Source organism: Camellia sinensis, chromosome 7 (assembly GCF_055761805.1).
Source record: "Camellia sinensis isolate YWXY chromosome 7, ASM5576180v1, whole genome shotgun sequence".
NCBI lineage: Eukaryota > Viridiplantae > Streptophyta > Magnoliopsida > Ericales > Theaceae > Camellia > Camellia sinensis.
Window position 1 is genome coordinate 180,857,544 of NC_138967.1, and position 15,676 is coordinate 180,873,219.

General features: G+C 35.8%; 2 protein-coding genes across 2 annotated transcripts in view; one reads left to right on the top strand and one right to left on the bottom strand.

The window, feature by feature from the left end:
* The window catches only part of LOC114312275 (G-type lectin S-receptor-like serine/threonine-protein kinase At4g27290), a 40,143-nt gene extending 30,979 nt beyond the window's left edge, over window positions 1-9,164 (bottom strand). The window contains exon 1 of the mRNA XM_082880019.1: window positions 9,025-9,164. The gene's annotated coding sequence lies outside the window, so the exon portion shown is untranslated. The remainder of the gene's footprint in view (window positions 1-9,024) is intronic.
* A 5,278-nt stretch (window positions 9,165-14,442) lies between these two features.
* Window positions 14,443-15,643, top strand: LOC145796347 (uncharacterized). The gene is made up of 2 exons (XM_082881430.1): window positions 14,443-14,675; window positions 14,773-15,643. Exons 1-2 carry the CDS (start codon window positions 14,443-14,445, stop codon window positions 15,641-15,643), a joined length of 1,104 nt encoding a protein of 367 aa, XP_082737556.1.
* The last annotated feature ends 33 nt before the right edge of the window (window positions 15,644-15,676 follow it).

Genomic DNA, 15,676 nt, shown 5'->3' on the forward strand with positions numbered 1-15,676 from the left:
TACGTACGAAACGACCTTGGGTCCAATTCAGATATACAGAACGACCTTAGGTCCATCATAAACATTCGTGTCACATCAATCACATTTACAGATACAGAAATGATACAGACCCCCTTTTTTTTTTTTATCCCCACAACCCCCACAGACACATGTTAGCCAGAGACAGGAGGGAAAAAAAAACAAAAACAAAAACAAAAACAAAAAGTTGGCCAATCACAATGCATTGGGGGTGGTGGGGGTTTCCCAAAAAGGGGGTCCTAACCATTTTCCTTATAGACATCACAATGGTCAGACAAATAGAGACTCATTCACCTTTGCAAATTCATAGTTTCAGAAAGTTTACTACAGTAGGATATACAGAAAATAGAGTAATTAAGAAAATATATTTACTAAGATATTACTCATAGTGGTTTGGTTGTTGATTCGTCCTTGTGAATGATCCTACATTATCATAACACACACGAGTTGGATTACATTGTCCAACCGGATTGTTCTTTAATTGATTCAATTCTCTTAAACTTTATTCTAACCCTTTAATTCATTTAGGATGTTCAATTCATGCCTAAGAATGCTCAAAATGGAATGATAATGCACATTTGTTCAGAATATGTCTTTTCAAAATTTGCTAAAACAGAACACTTCGCTCGAGCGCAACATCGGTCGCTCGAGCGGACCACTTGGTCTGCACAAGTACTAGATGGTCTAAATTTAGGCTTGATGTTCGCTTGAGCCAAGATGCAACTTAAAAGGTGGTTGCTCGAGCCAATTGCAAATGCCTGCAAAAATACTGAATGCATGCAATGTGCGCTCGAGCGACAGATTGTTCACTCAAGCGGTGAGACAAAATTCTGGAATTTCCAGAACAGAGTTGAGCTTCAAAGCTTGCAATTCAAACACAAACTCTTGCATTGCTTGTAAATCACTTCTCAAAGACTTAAAACTCCTCCAAAAACATGAATTCAAGGCCAATTCTCAAGCCTCATGGCCAAACTTCATGAATTCGACTCAAATGATCATGCATGTATGATTAAACTTCAATTCTTTTCCAAAGTTTACAAAAACATGCAATTTCTTTTCAAAATCTTGTAAATCATTTAATTAAGTTCTAAAACTTCATAATTCATGAGTGCATGTAGAAGATAGCTTCAAAACACAACATGGATGACATGAATCATGTTCAAACTCATGAAACTCTATCAAATTATGCATGCATGTATGAATTGACTTTGATTCTAACAATTCTAGCTCAATTCTTTCATTTAAACACATAATCTCTTTGAATTCACATATTTGATGGCTTAAACTCTTGAATTATGGTTCAAACTCTTACCCAAGGTCTTCAATTACACCTCCACAAGCTAATTCTTGAGTTACTTCACACAATTCCAAAAGCTTCAAACAAAATTCTCCAAGTTTGAGCCTCTCTCTCTAAATGAACTCTCCCTCTCTCTCTAGACTTACAAATTTCAGCCAAAATGAAGTATTGAGCTCAACTCCTTAACCAAAACATATATATATACTAGTTGGCTTAATTATCACTAATCAAGGTTTAAGGGATTAATTAGGTTTAAGTTTAATTAATTAAAACTTAATATTTTTGAACTGAATCAAATTTTAATCAAACTTCTTAATATTGATCACAATAAATTAACCAATTTTGGTTTCTGACGCCATTAAGGCCTTCCATTTTCAGATCAAAGTAGAATTCTTAACAGATTTTCCTACGATCAACAGATATAAAGCCAAAAACATATTAATGACATATTTACCACTCAAATTCACACTTAGCACATAAGCACATGCACAATTAAGGAATTAAAAAGTATAATACAGAACGGGATTGTCACAACAAGCTATGAGCACTTGGAGGGAAACCCATTGATCTTCCCATCACTAATTGCACAAAACAGCAAAAACCCATCACTAGAATTGTTGCAAAACACACAATATAACACGAAAATTATACAAGTCCAAAGAAAATGAGACAAGGGGTTTAAGGAGTTATTTTTGTAGGGTAAATAGAATCACCCGAGAGAGATCAATGTAAATTTTTTTTTTTTTTTTTGGTTGTAATTTTTAAAAAGAAAAATTACTAATAATGGGAAAGTTCACAAAATAATTACAAATACACTAGGAAAAAAACTAATTACAATTGAATGATGCAAAAAGTAATCACAAAAGGGTGATTCTACTTCCACCACAACTTTACCTCTTTACACCCTCCATATGAGTTTTTTTTTTCCCCCAAATTTTATCCATGTGTGAAATTACCTTTAAGGACAAAACACTAAAATTAAATGTATTTTGTTATCTCCTTATACCCATTGATCTTCAATCTCTACTCCTCTTTTTCCTTTCTTAATTTTTCTTCTTCTTTTACACATCTCTTTTCAAAAAGTGAGAATTATAGTGTGTAGACACCCCATTTTTGACCGACCTTAAGACTCAGACGTCACCGATTGAGCACTTGGTGATGTTGCATAATGTGCTCGTTCAGAAGTTTCCGAGTTGCGGCCGTGAGCCCTACCTCCGGACTTCTGAACCCTCTTTTGTGCTTTGCCTCGGTTTGCGAACCAGGCTCGGTTTTCTTTGTTTCTTTTCCTGAGGGGAGGGAGAGGTCCCGTAGACCATCTCTCAGTGGCCGTGGGCTACATTTGGTGGCTGTAGGCCATTTTGCCCATTTCGGAGTCCGGTTTTCGGTTTTTCGGGACCGTTGGCCATGTGCCCCGGTTCGGGACCGCTTAACCATCTCCATTTGCTCTGATTTTTGGCATACATCTTATTTTCTCCCTTTTGAGGGACACTGGGGTCTGAAAAACCCACTTCGTGGCCGAACGCCACTTTCGGTGTTTAACGGGCAGTTTCCGGGGCCCCGAACTGCGTGTTTTGGCCCCCGAACATTCGTTTTGCATCGATTTTCATTCGTTTTTGGCAGGTACCTCTGTTTCATCACTAGGAAGGTCATGGAAGGGTGGGAGGCCAGCAATTGTTTCAACAACCAGTTCTTTACTCCTCCGGCGCCCTCCGACACCCGTTTTTTGCACTTCCGGGCCAATGTTGAACACCTTGGAGCCATTTTCTTCAAACCCAAACCACATATTTGTGATGTACACACATGGGAGGACCCTAAAAGTTCATGGCCGGCCACTAATGCTTCTTGACCCTTTTGAACCCCTCCTTCCGAGCCAATGTTGAACATCCTTGGGCCACTTTCTTGAACTTTGAACCACATATTTGTGTTGTACACACATGGGAGGACCCTAAAAGTTTATGGCCGGCCATTAATTCCATTTGAACCTTTTGAACCCCTCCTCAAAATGGCTTGTTCTCTCTCCTGTTTTAGAGTTTCCAAATTCGAACCACAGGGTTGTGAAGAGGAGACCTGGGAGGCCACCAATATGTGGTGGCCGGCCACTATTTCAACTTGACCCTTTTGACCCCTAGCTGGCCGGCTAGGGGGGGTGGCCGGCCGGCCACTTCCAAGCCCAATAGGTGGCCGGCCATGTTCCTCTCTCCTTCCACTTTACAGCTGTGTAGCCCTTTCCCCAGAAAATATCCCAATCCGGGGGATATTTTGTGGGGGAAAACTTGCCTATTTTCCCCCACCTTTTGCCCCTCCTTTACTCCCCTCTTCTTGTCCATATAACCAGCTGGTGGCATCACATTTAGAGGTTAGAAAATTTGCTCTTCAAGGCTAGATACATAATTCTCCCTCCATCCCTCTCATTTTGCTTGAAAACTCCAAGTCCTACACCTTGTTTTCTTCATCACCACCAAGCTCTACCACCACCACTCCATCTCAGCAGCAAGGAGAGGAATTCCAGCAGCTTAGAGGCAACAAATTTGGTCCAAGAAGTTGCTAGAGTTTGGTCTACAAGGGTGAGTTGCCATTTTTCTCTTTTTAGCTCATTTCTTGCAACATTTCTTAGCCTCTCTTTCTTGCACATTTGAGTTCCGGCCATAACTGAAATTAGTGTTATTTTGAGCTCATTTTCATCTTTCATTAAGGATATTTCTCTGTTTGAGTTTTATTTTTGGCACTTGCTTCACAACCCTCTTGTATGCCATCCTTTTTGCATGATATTTCTAGCCCATGTGTGATCTGTTTTTGAGCATTCTATAAACTGTAAATGTGCTTATTTTGGGCCCTTCTTCAACATTGTTGAAGGGCCCATCACCATTTGATGTTTCTATATGCCACCTACCATTATAGCCCTCTTTCCCCCTCATTTTTGCATGTTTTTTTAGCCTATTGTGTTTTCACTTTTCGACCATGATCAGAACTGAAAGTGGCCATATTTTGACCCCCTTGTCATGTTTCATTAACAATATTTTTCTGTTTGGTGAATGCTTTGTATACCTCATGTTATAGCCATTTTTGAGCCTCATTTTGCGTTGCATTTCTAGCATGTTTGTATACTGATTTTGAGGCTGCCATAAACTGTAAATGTGCATATTTTTGGTCCCTCTTCAGTGTTGTAGAAGGGAATTTTCCAGTTTGGCTTTTGCATATACCACTTGCTTCATACCTCTCTCTTGACCCTCATTTTTTGCATGCCATTGTTGCTCTACCTATGCTTGCTGTTTGACCATGTTCATAACTGAAAAAATGCCTATTTAGGGACTGCCTAGCTTCTGTATTTGCACTTCATGTCCATATTGTGCACGCATTGTTTCGGGTGCCTAATTTGCATTTCGGGAGAGATTCCATGCATCGGGTGTGTTTTCGCCTCATTTCGGGGCTGTTTTACCCCACATTTCATTGCTGAAAATCCATTAGCATGTCTATATGCCATTTTAGCCATATTGCATTGCATATGTCATTGCCTCGATTTGCGTGCCCGTGTGCACGCATTTCGAGGCACTTTATTTTCATCTATCGGCCTCTTATGTGAGTGTGGCTGAGGCTCTCTCATGTTAGTATAAGTCCATGTTGCATTCTATATGCCATTTCCATGTCATTTGCATTGCGTATGCCATCGCCTCGGTTTGCGTGCCCGTGTGCACGCATTTCGAGGCACTTCATTTTCATCTACCGGCCTCTTATGTGAGTGTGGCTGAGGCTCTCTCATGTTAGTGTAAGTCCATGTTGCATTCTATATGCCATTTTAGCCATATTGCATTGCATATGCCATTGCCTCGGTTTGCGTGCCCGTGTGCACGCATTTCGAGGCACTTCATTTTCATCTACCGGCCTCTTATGTGAGTGTGGCTGAGGCTCTCTCATATTAGTGTAAGCCCATATCATATTTTCATGTCATTTGCATTGCATATGCCATCGCCTCGGTTTGCGTGCCCGTGTGCACGCATTTCGAGGCACTTCATTTTCATCTACCGGCTTCTTATGTGAGTGTGGCTGAGGCTCTCTCATGTTAGTATAAGTCCATGTTACATTTTCCTCGGCCATTTTCTCGGTTTGCGTGCCCGTGTGCGCGCATTTCGAGGCATCTCATTTTTATAGCATCGTGTATGTTAGGATTGTATCTTAGTCGCATTTCATGCATGTCATGCATATTGCATCGTGTTCGGGATAGGAGTTAGCCCGGGCACGGGAAACGAGGTGCATTTCGTACTCCGAGTGACGGAATGTGTCTCAATTCCCTAGTCACCGACACTCCGGATCATCCATGATGGAGTTAGGTTCTTATTGTGTTTATACGTGCATTCATTCTATATTGAATTGTGCAATTCGACTCCTCGGCCATCATGCCTCGGTATGCGTGATTGGTGGCACGAGGATCGAGGCATGCATATATCTGTGAAAATACATTGCTATGCCCCTTTCCTGCTCTCTGTTGCAGCAAAATGAAGAATCAGAAACTTTTCGGAGCTTGGCGCGTTTTCCAAGGATAACTGCTAAACAGAGGCTAATTGGGGCATCCCGGTGGATTTCCGCGCAAGGCAACCCGAACATACATCATCCATCAGATGCAAGGCAATCCCTGGCTTGCATGCCAGTTTTATTTATTTTCTTAGTTAATTTGTTAATTAATTAGGAATTTGTATATTATTCGGACTGTAATATTTGGGACTGTAATATTCTTTTATTCGGGACTGTATATTTATTCGGACCCTCTGCGCGAGGGCACAACTGTAATAAGTGTGCGTGAGTGTGTTGTATGTCTTCCAACCCCACGTCTTTCTTCCCTTTTATTTACCTGCTTATGATGGTTAGATTAGGGCATATTTCAATTAGCATACAGTATGATAGCATGTTTGCATTCATTCATCTGTTTTGCATGCACCGGGCTCGGCGCATCATACTAACTGCATTGTACTTTCAATTCCAAATTGAATACGTGATAGTTGTAACATTTCATATGCCATGTTTAGAATAGCCGAGCCTGCTATAGTTGCATTTTGCATGGGTTGCATTAGGCATTTCTGTATACTTAGGATTCATGCATGATTTCTAATGAGTTTTTGTTTTGGCTTGGAGTACCCGGTGAGTTTTATGCTTTAGCATCCTTGCATGTGTGTGAGTGACTGCCATGAATAGCATGCTTACCATGAGGCTATATGCTTATGTGATATAACTGCCTGAATGCCTGTGGGTGAAGGTTGGGTTACTTGGATTGGAATAAATCATCAACTGTTTGTTTTAAGCCCACTAGATAGTGGCAAAACCATCTTTTCTAAGCCCACCTGCGGGTGGCAAAATCTGCATTTTTAAGCCTACTTGCGAGTAGCAAACCATCTTTCAAATAAACAAGCATGAAACGTTTTGTTCCAATTCGGGCGACCCAGTCTATACTTATATGCTGTGTGCATCACATAGTAACCTAGGCTAATAACCGGAATAAGGATACACAAAGTTTTCAAAAATAGATATCATGGTTAGTAGAGGCCGATCTTTGATCGGGCGAGCGGGGGTGCTCACGAAGTGACCTTCCCCAATCGTACCCAAGTTCCCGAGCCAAGGCAACTTTGGTGATGACGGACACGTGGCCTTTGGCACCGAGTCAGGGTTTCCTAAATTTCCCCAAAATAAAATATTTAGGTGGCGACTCTGTATCTGGTAAAGCAGTCCATGTTTGGCACTTCTTTCAAAAATCAGTTTTCTCAAAAACGATTTGCCAGATTTGGACTTTTTGGTTCAGACTTAGAACCGTGACTACAAATCGAGAGTCCGAACTGTAGCGAGGTCCCCCGCGGACTTGTTACATAGTGTTTTGATCATTAAAGAAAGTAATGGATGAAGAAACGGTGGTGAAGAACCATAAAAAAAAATGAAATGGTGAGTTTTTTTTTATTTATTTAGTAGGTTTTTGTTTCGTTTTTCTGGACTAGTGTTCGACTTTCGTTCGGTGGTTCGAAATCGAACAAAATAAAACAGTCCGGCATCACATTGCAGAACAAAAAATATAAGTCTGGTAACCAACTATCGAATAAAAGATACATTTCCGGTAACCCCAAACCGAATTTTTTTTAATTTGTTCGGCTTCTCATTACCATGTATTTTCAATTTCATTTTTTTATATATCTTATTTTTTTACCTGGAAGGATTATACACATACTCATGGCAACAACACAAGTACTGCAATATAAGTGGACTCTAGTAATGAATTCATTACAAACGAGGTTTGTTAAGTTTTTTTTTTATGAATACGATTTTTTCTTATTTTTAATCTGTATTGAGTTTTATTAATAATTTGATGTATAAATGTGTTTATTATCTTTAGATTTTTAGTAGTCGTGAAGCATTAATTAAATAGGCTTCTGACTTTGGGAAGAAGACTGGATTTGTCATTGTTATAAAGACATCGGATGCGGGAGGCAATTGCAGAAAACCAAGACTTACACTTGCTTGTGAAATAAGTGGTTACTATAGAGACAACAGGAAGATCAAGGGGGAACAATTGAGGTTGACAGGCTCTAAAAAGTGTGGATGTCTATTTCTATTAAGGGGAAAAATTACTTACAAATTACCAAGACGAATTGCGATAATATATTTGATTGATGGATGCAAATAATGACAGATTTTATGGATGCTTTATGGATATTCGTACACTTGATGTTTTTATGAATAATTTTATGAATACTTTTTATGTATGATTTTATGGATGCGTGTTTGAATTATGAATTTTTTTATGGATGCTTCAAGGAAAAAGTAAATCTTTCAATGTATAGCGACGGGGGCCTAGAATACTCTATTGTAGTTTGGCAACATGACACTAGAGTAATCCCATTTGTATAACAATGTATCACTCAACAGACACTTCACAAGTGGCCCAAATTAATTTCTTGTTATCATCCAATTGGACGGGCAATAAAATGCTAGGAAAAAAAAATATTATCCGGTAACATGACACTAGAGTAATTCAAATTAATTAGCATTGTATTACCGAACAGGCCCACCACAAATTAAAAAATCATTGTTTGGAAGAAAGTGACTCTGTAAATGTATAGCAACAAAATGCTAGAGAGATCTATTTTTTCAAGCAGCATAACACCAGAATAATGTAAATTGTTTAACACTGTTACAAACATTAGTGGCGTAAAGAGATGAAATAGTTAATTTAAGGTTAGTTTTGATAATATATTGGGGGTGTATTGAGAATTACATTTTTTTTAGTGGTGTGATGAGATAGAGTGTGTAAAAAGGTTAAATAGTGGTGTAAGTAGAATCACCCATTACAAAATTTGGAAAGATTTTATGAAATTACTAAAAGCCCTCTCCTTTCTCTCTCCTCTCTTCTCTTCCTCTCTTACCAAAATGCATTTGAAAGTTTTAACAATGCATAAAATTATCTGTTAGAATCAATGTCACCACAATTTTACTTCAATGACAATGAAAGCAGAGTAAATCAGCAACATTGGGCTCAAATGCAAGTTAAATGGAGAGCTATGATGACTGAGGCTCATTAGCAATATCTACAACAGCTTACCAGAAATTTTAAGAGAGAGAGAGAGAGTATATACATCGTTTATATATATATATACACATATACATACATAAATGTAAACACAGTCATAAGCAATTATGAATATTCAATTTGAGAGTTAAAGAAAAGAATCGCAAACCGTAATTGAGGAATTGAAGCTTCCAATTTCTGTGATTTGCATAATGTCTGTTCTGTCAGTCTACATTTTGACTTAAATTATATTCCTTTCCGTTTGGTTGTTGAGAAACTGGCGAGAAAAGGAGTGTGGAGACCTTTCAAGAACCGAACCGACCGATCCAACCGGCCGAAATTCCAATTTTGGGTTTTTTTTATTATTTATTTTAGATTTTGAAATTTTTATATTCCAACAAATTTAACCGATTAAATATTATATTTAATGTTTTTATGTTATAATTATTTGAGCATGATAAGTAATTAATATAATATACTTTTATGATAAAAATTAGGAAGAAGATTATTTATAGAGTAATTTTCATATCTTTTTTTCATTTATTTTTAATGTAAAATTTTATGATCTACTATAAAACCTTTAAAATTATATGTAAATTTATCTTCTATATCAAATTGATAAAATCGAACTGTAACATATTGTCTGTCTCAGTTTCTCATATATAATCGATTTCTCAACCATAAAAACAAGAATGATTAATTTTGTTACTAAGGCCAAGTTTGGGAAGACTAAATAAGTGCACTTTTTGACTTTTTATGAAATATGGGTTGGGTTTGGGTTGGGTTTGAAGTGATGTGTTAGAGAGGTGATGTGACTTAAATAAGATGATGTGACTTAAATAGGATAATGACTTTTTGACTTTTTGGATTTTTTGGAGGATGCCAAACTTGGCCTAAATATGCCCTAAATACCAACTAAATCGAACAATTTATACCCTCTACGACTCATAATTAAAATCCAATAAGCGGTTTCATGCCATCTGATCACTCTTCTCAGGGCAAAATAAGCTGCCAAAATATAAACAAAATAAGTAAGGGTAAATTATAACTACACTTAAAATTTATTTAAAATATGAATTACACTACGTAATTCTGGAAAATATATCTCACTTTTTAAAGTTTTTAATTTCATAACAAATAACTTGTTTTATTATAAATCATCAAGTCAATTAATAATTTTTAATGATATCAAAATTTTATTTTAATTATTAATTCAGATAATTTTATTATTGTATAGAAAAATAAGTAGAAATTTTATTTTTTTATTAATTTTATTAAATAAAAAATTTCTAACAATGGGATATTTGTAATTTTTCAAAGCATAAGGGGCAATTCGGATTTTAAACATATCTCAATAATGTATTTATAATTTATTTAAAATAATAATAATTCTTATTTTTATTTATAAAAAAATATTATTACAGATTCATAAAAAAAATTATAACTTTAATTATTAATGTGGATAAATTTTATCATTTAATTTTTTTTTTCTAAAAGTATATATTGAATTGAATTTTCCCCTTAATTTTTATATTAAGGTGTGATTTGATAACAGTTACAATATACTATTTTTAATTTACAAAAAAGATTAAATAAAAATAAATACAAAAAATATATTTGATACACAAATATTTTAAAATTTTATTTAAAGAAAAAGGTAAAAAAAAAATAAGTGGTCGTGGGAGGTGCTAGTGGTGGCAAAAAATGGTTGTCAATGGCAAAAAATGGTTGTCAATGGTTGAAAATGGTGATTAGTTTCAGGGTGGTGGTTGAAGGGAAAAATTATTAGTTGGTCTTAGGGTATCATGTAGTCATATTTTAGGTTAATCACAAACTTCATACCCTCTCATGTTCCCCAATCACTTAACATAAAATTATGAGTCTCACTTCTTCTATCAATCACAATACATATGGAGAGCATAAAGAGTTGTTCCTGAATCAACCAATAACTTATCTGCTGAAGGTAGTTAGTGTCAGCAGCATGTGATTGACAAATAAGATCGTTGGTGATGTGACCGTTTGGCGGTTATTGGAAAGCGTGAGAGAAAAGATGAATAATAATAATAATAATAATAATAATAATAATAACAATAATAAACGAAAAAAATTAACCAACTTTTCAATATTTATAAAATTTACAATAACAATAGAAATCAAATGAGTTTTATTTTTTATTTTTAAAAATTTTATAAATATAAACATTAGCTCAAAACGATTGGAAAGTGAGATTCATTCAACCCCCATCATTTTCTCATGATAAAAATAGTTCGCCCTCCAGATGAAACTACGGTCTGGCTGCCTGTAATGAACTGGGTTTTAGTTATTAAGTCTACTGCACTGGACATTATTAAGATGGAAAATAAAGAGGTGAACAAAAAGAAAGTTTGAGGCCGTCCATTGATGGTCTAATGTCCAAATTCATGGAGTTCATCCGTTTTGCCATTATTTATTCAATTTATAAATTAACATTCAGGAACTCTTGCAGCACAGTTACTATTCAGTTGGACTTTTCTCTATTTAAGACATTTCAGTTGGACTTGGAGTCAACTAAGAAGACATGGAATTCCAGAGTCAGTAATGCTAATTTGAATCGTCTTCCTTTCCCCCTCATTGGCTCAATATTTGCAGTAAGTCTTCTTTTCCCCCTCACTGTGTCATTATTTGCAATAAGTCTTCCTTTCCCCCTCATTGGTTCAATATGTAGAAAAGCATCTTACCTTAAATTCTAAATGTACTTTCCAGGTGGAACTTGGAACAACCAGATATTGGGAATCTTTGATAATAAAATTCATGGACCAGTATGTGTCCGTTTTTGATTGGGTAAATGGCCTGATCTCTTCTCTGATGGGGCTTGACGAAGCTGTTATCACAGAAACTGAACAAGTTTCAAACACATATCAAGTTATCCCTCTCAATGCCAACTTTAGAAGTTGTCATTTTCATCTTCTGTCGCCCTCTTTTTTTTATCAATTTTTTTTTTTTTTTTTTTCTTTCTTTCTTTATTTTTATTTATTATTATTATTAATTATTTTATATATATATCTATAGGATAAGCATACAGATAGCAGAACCTGATACCACTATCAGCACAACAAACCTTTATTAATCTCTCTATTAGACATCAAATTGGAGAGCAGACAGTTTTTTTTCTTTTTTGGAGCCTTCTAAAACTTCGTGTCAATTAGTGGTCCAAAGGGTTGGAATGGAATCCCATGGAGTATGAACAATCAGTCATGATCATCAGAATAGTCCAAACCAAATTCGCACTCCATTTGGATTGAGGGGTTTAGTGAGGAAAGAAAAGAAATGAAGAGAATGAGATTTCTCATTACTTGTTTGGACGATTAATAAGGTGAGAAACAAAAAGAAATAGTGAGAAAGCCAAATCAAACAAAAATCAAAATCATTTCTTTTCTCACCTCATGATCCAAACGGAGTAACTATGATGATTATTACTCCGTTTGGATCGTGAGATGAGAAAAGAAATGATTGTGATTTCTCACCAAGGTGAGAAAATAAAATAAATGATTATGGTTTATCACCATTATGTTTGGATAAATAAAAGAGAAGATAATGTAGTTTCTCACCTATCTTGTTTGGATAAAGTAAACAAGAGAAAAGAAAACAAAGTGGTGTATTTCATTTTACCAATATAACCTTCCATATTAACAAGTTATGTTTTTTTATAAGGGTAATTTTGGTATTTTAGAAAACTTTCATTAAACCCAATTTCTTTCGGGAAATTCTATTTCCACCAACCTAATAAACTCAGTGAACACACTTAATGAAAAATTAGATTAATGACAATTATATCCTAATTAAAAATTACTATAATAGCCATTGATCAACACTCCTAATATTATATATACAAATTCTCTATACACATCTTTTAGAAATAAAAATATCTCAATATACACTTTTTGAAACAAAAAAATTAAACCCTAATTTTTCTTTTGCAGTCACTTTGCTTCTTACACACTCTGTACTCCTCTCTGTTATTTGCAAACAAAACATCTCCTATATTGCTTTAATCTTTAAGTTTATATTCAATTATTAATATCATTTAATTATTAGTTCAACAATTTTTATTTGATTTTGATATGGAAGAGTTGCGAACCTATGATAGTTCAAACTCAAGCAATGGTGACAGCAAAATCAGCATTGAAAAGGTAAAATCGTGTAGTATTGTTTTTTTTTTTTTTTTTTTTTTTTTGCGTTTTCTAGTCAGAAACGCAGTGCCGAATTTGTTAAATTAATTCGGTAATCAAATACCAAAATAATATGAATAGTTCGTCACTAGAATTACGATTTTTTTAATTTATTTCGGTTGTAGAGTTCCGAACAAAATTAATATTTTCGGTCCTAGAATACCGAAGTTTGTTATTATTTTCATTTTTTATGGCCGAATTTTTTAATTTATTTCGGCTCTGTAGAACTGAATTAAAATTTTCCCCCTCCTCTTCAGATGGCATGCACTGAAGAACCTGAGGTTCAATCAAATATTATGGTGGATTGTACTAGTCATTTTACAGCTAAACAAGTAATTTTTAACATAAAATTTGTAAGTTCATAAATTTGTATTAGTTAGTTTGTTTAGTTTGTTATTATGAAAGTTATGTGACATCGTATATAGGTTTTCGACAACAAAGATGAATTGCTCACTTGGGTACGAGACATTGGAAGGATAAATGGCTTTGTTATTATTATAAGGACGTCGGACTATGGTGGCGGTCATAAGAAACGAAGAATTTATCTTGCTTGTGAGCGGAGTGGGAAGTATAGATTGCGTAAAAAGTTGAAAGATGGCCCAAAAAACTTATTGAGACAAACTGGTACGAAGAAGTGTGAATGTCCATTTGATTTGAAGGCATTCAAGTTGAAAACAAACGATGAATGGACATTGAATGTAATTTGCAGGTTGCATAATCATCCAGCTGCTGAGCATCTCCAAGGACATTCATATGCAGGGAGATTGTCAACTAATGAAAAGTCGCTATTAGTTGATATGTCAAAGAGCCTAGTAAGACCAAAAGAGATACTCATTACACTCAAACATAGGGATGCCCTTAATATGAGCACAATGAAGATAGTTTACAATGTACGACATCGATGTAGGGTTCTACAGAAAACTGGTAGATCCCAGATGCAACAACTGCTGTGTGAATTAGCGAAACATAAGTACATTGAGCGTCATCGATGTGAGGAAAGCTCTATGACTATCACGGACTTGTTTTGGGCACATCCAGTGAGTTTGGATTTGCTTCGTACATTCCCTTGTGTGTTGATTATAGATTGCACATATAAGACGAATAGATATCGGCTTCCTCTTCTTGAAATTGTGGGAGTAACATCAACTCATATGAAATTCTTCGTGGCTATCGCATACTTGCAAACTGAGCGGGTTGATAATTATGCATGGGCGTTACAAACATTGTGTGATCTTATGGACGACAGTGTTTTACCTGAAGTCATTGTCACAGATAGAGAGCTTGCTTTGATGAATGCCATTGACAACACCTTTCTGAATGCTTGACATTTGTTATGTCGTTGGCATATTAATAAGAATGTATTGACAAAATGCAAGAAAATGTTTAAGACAAAAGAAAAATGGGACAAGTTTAACACTGCATGGAACTATTTGATATTGTCATCGACTGAAGAGGAATACAATGATCACCTTGCAACACTACATAAGGATTTTAGTAACTATTCGGAGGCAATCAAATATGTTACTGTGAGTTGGTTGAATCCGTATCAAGAAAAATTCATTGCGGTACATACAGACATGTGTATGCATTTTGGTAATGTTACAACCAATCGGTAAGATTTGTTTCTTTTTTTTTTAAATTTATTATAAATCATATTGTTATTTTTAATTATTATGCTTGACTATTTTGGTTTACATCCATATGAACAGGGTTGAGAGTGCTCATGCTAGATTGAAGAGGCAATTAGGTTCAAGTCAAACAACATTTGAGGTTTCATTTGAAAAAATACATTGTCTACTTGAGTTGCAGCACATTCAAGTTAAAGTATCATTCGAGAAGAGTTTGACAACTGTACAACATCAATTCAAACCTTCTCAATTCAAAGAGCTCTGGGGTAATGTGTCTATTTGTGCATTGGAGTACGTGTTAGCAGAGAGTAAGAGAGCAAATTCAGTTGGAATTGATGTTGCAACATGTGGATGTGTTCTTAGGCGCACACATGGTTTACCTTGTTCTCACGAGATTGCAGATTACACGAGACAAGGCCGTCCTATTCCACTCAGTAGCATACATGTACATTGGACGCGCCTTACTATATGTGTGCATAATCCGAAGGAACAGAAGTTGGAATTGACTTGTATCCCAGAACTTGAGTTGATTTTAAAGCGGTTCGAAGAGTCTAATATTGCCACGCAATTGGATATGTTGAAGAAGTTGAGGAAAATTGCAAATCCAGCAAGCACTTTTCTTATTGAGCCCGATGTGAAACCTAATCCACGTCGAGGACATAAGAAAATTGATATATCTTGTCGTTGTGACCCGTATGCTATTGAGTTGGTTGACGATGAGCATAATAGCCAGAGCACATTAGCTTCCAGTCAGTCAAAGAAAAAGAGAGCTTCAAAAGTGCATGAGAAGAAGCGGAATGTGAAGACAAAGACATATCGTACAATAACAAGTTTACCGAGTGCATATGCTGCTGACTTCCCGCCTATGTTAATACCATTCTTAAAGTTGATGAAGGATGTAGATGGTGATGGGAATTGTGGATTTAGTTATTGCAGGTTTACTTGGTCTTAGAGAGAATGACTGGGTGCAAGTTAGGCGTGATCT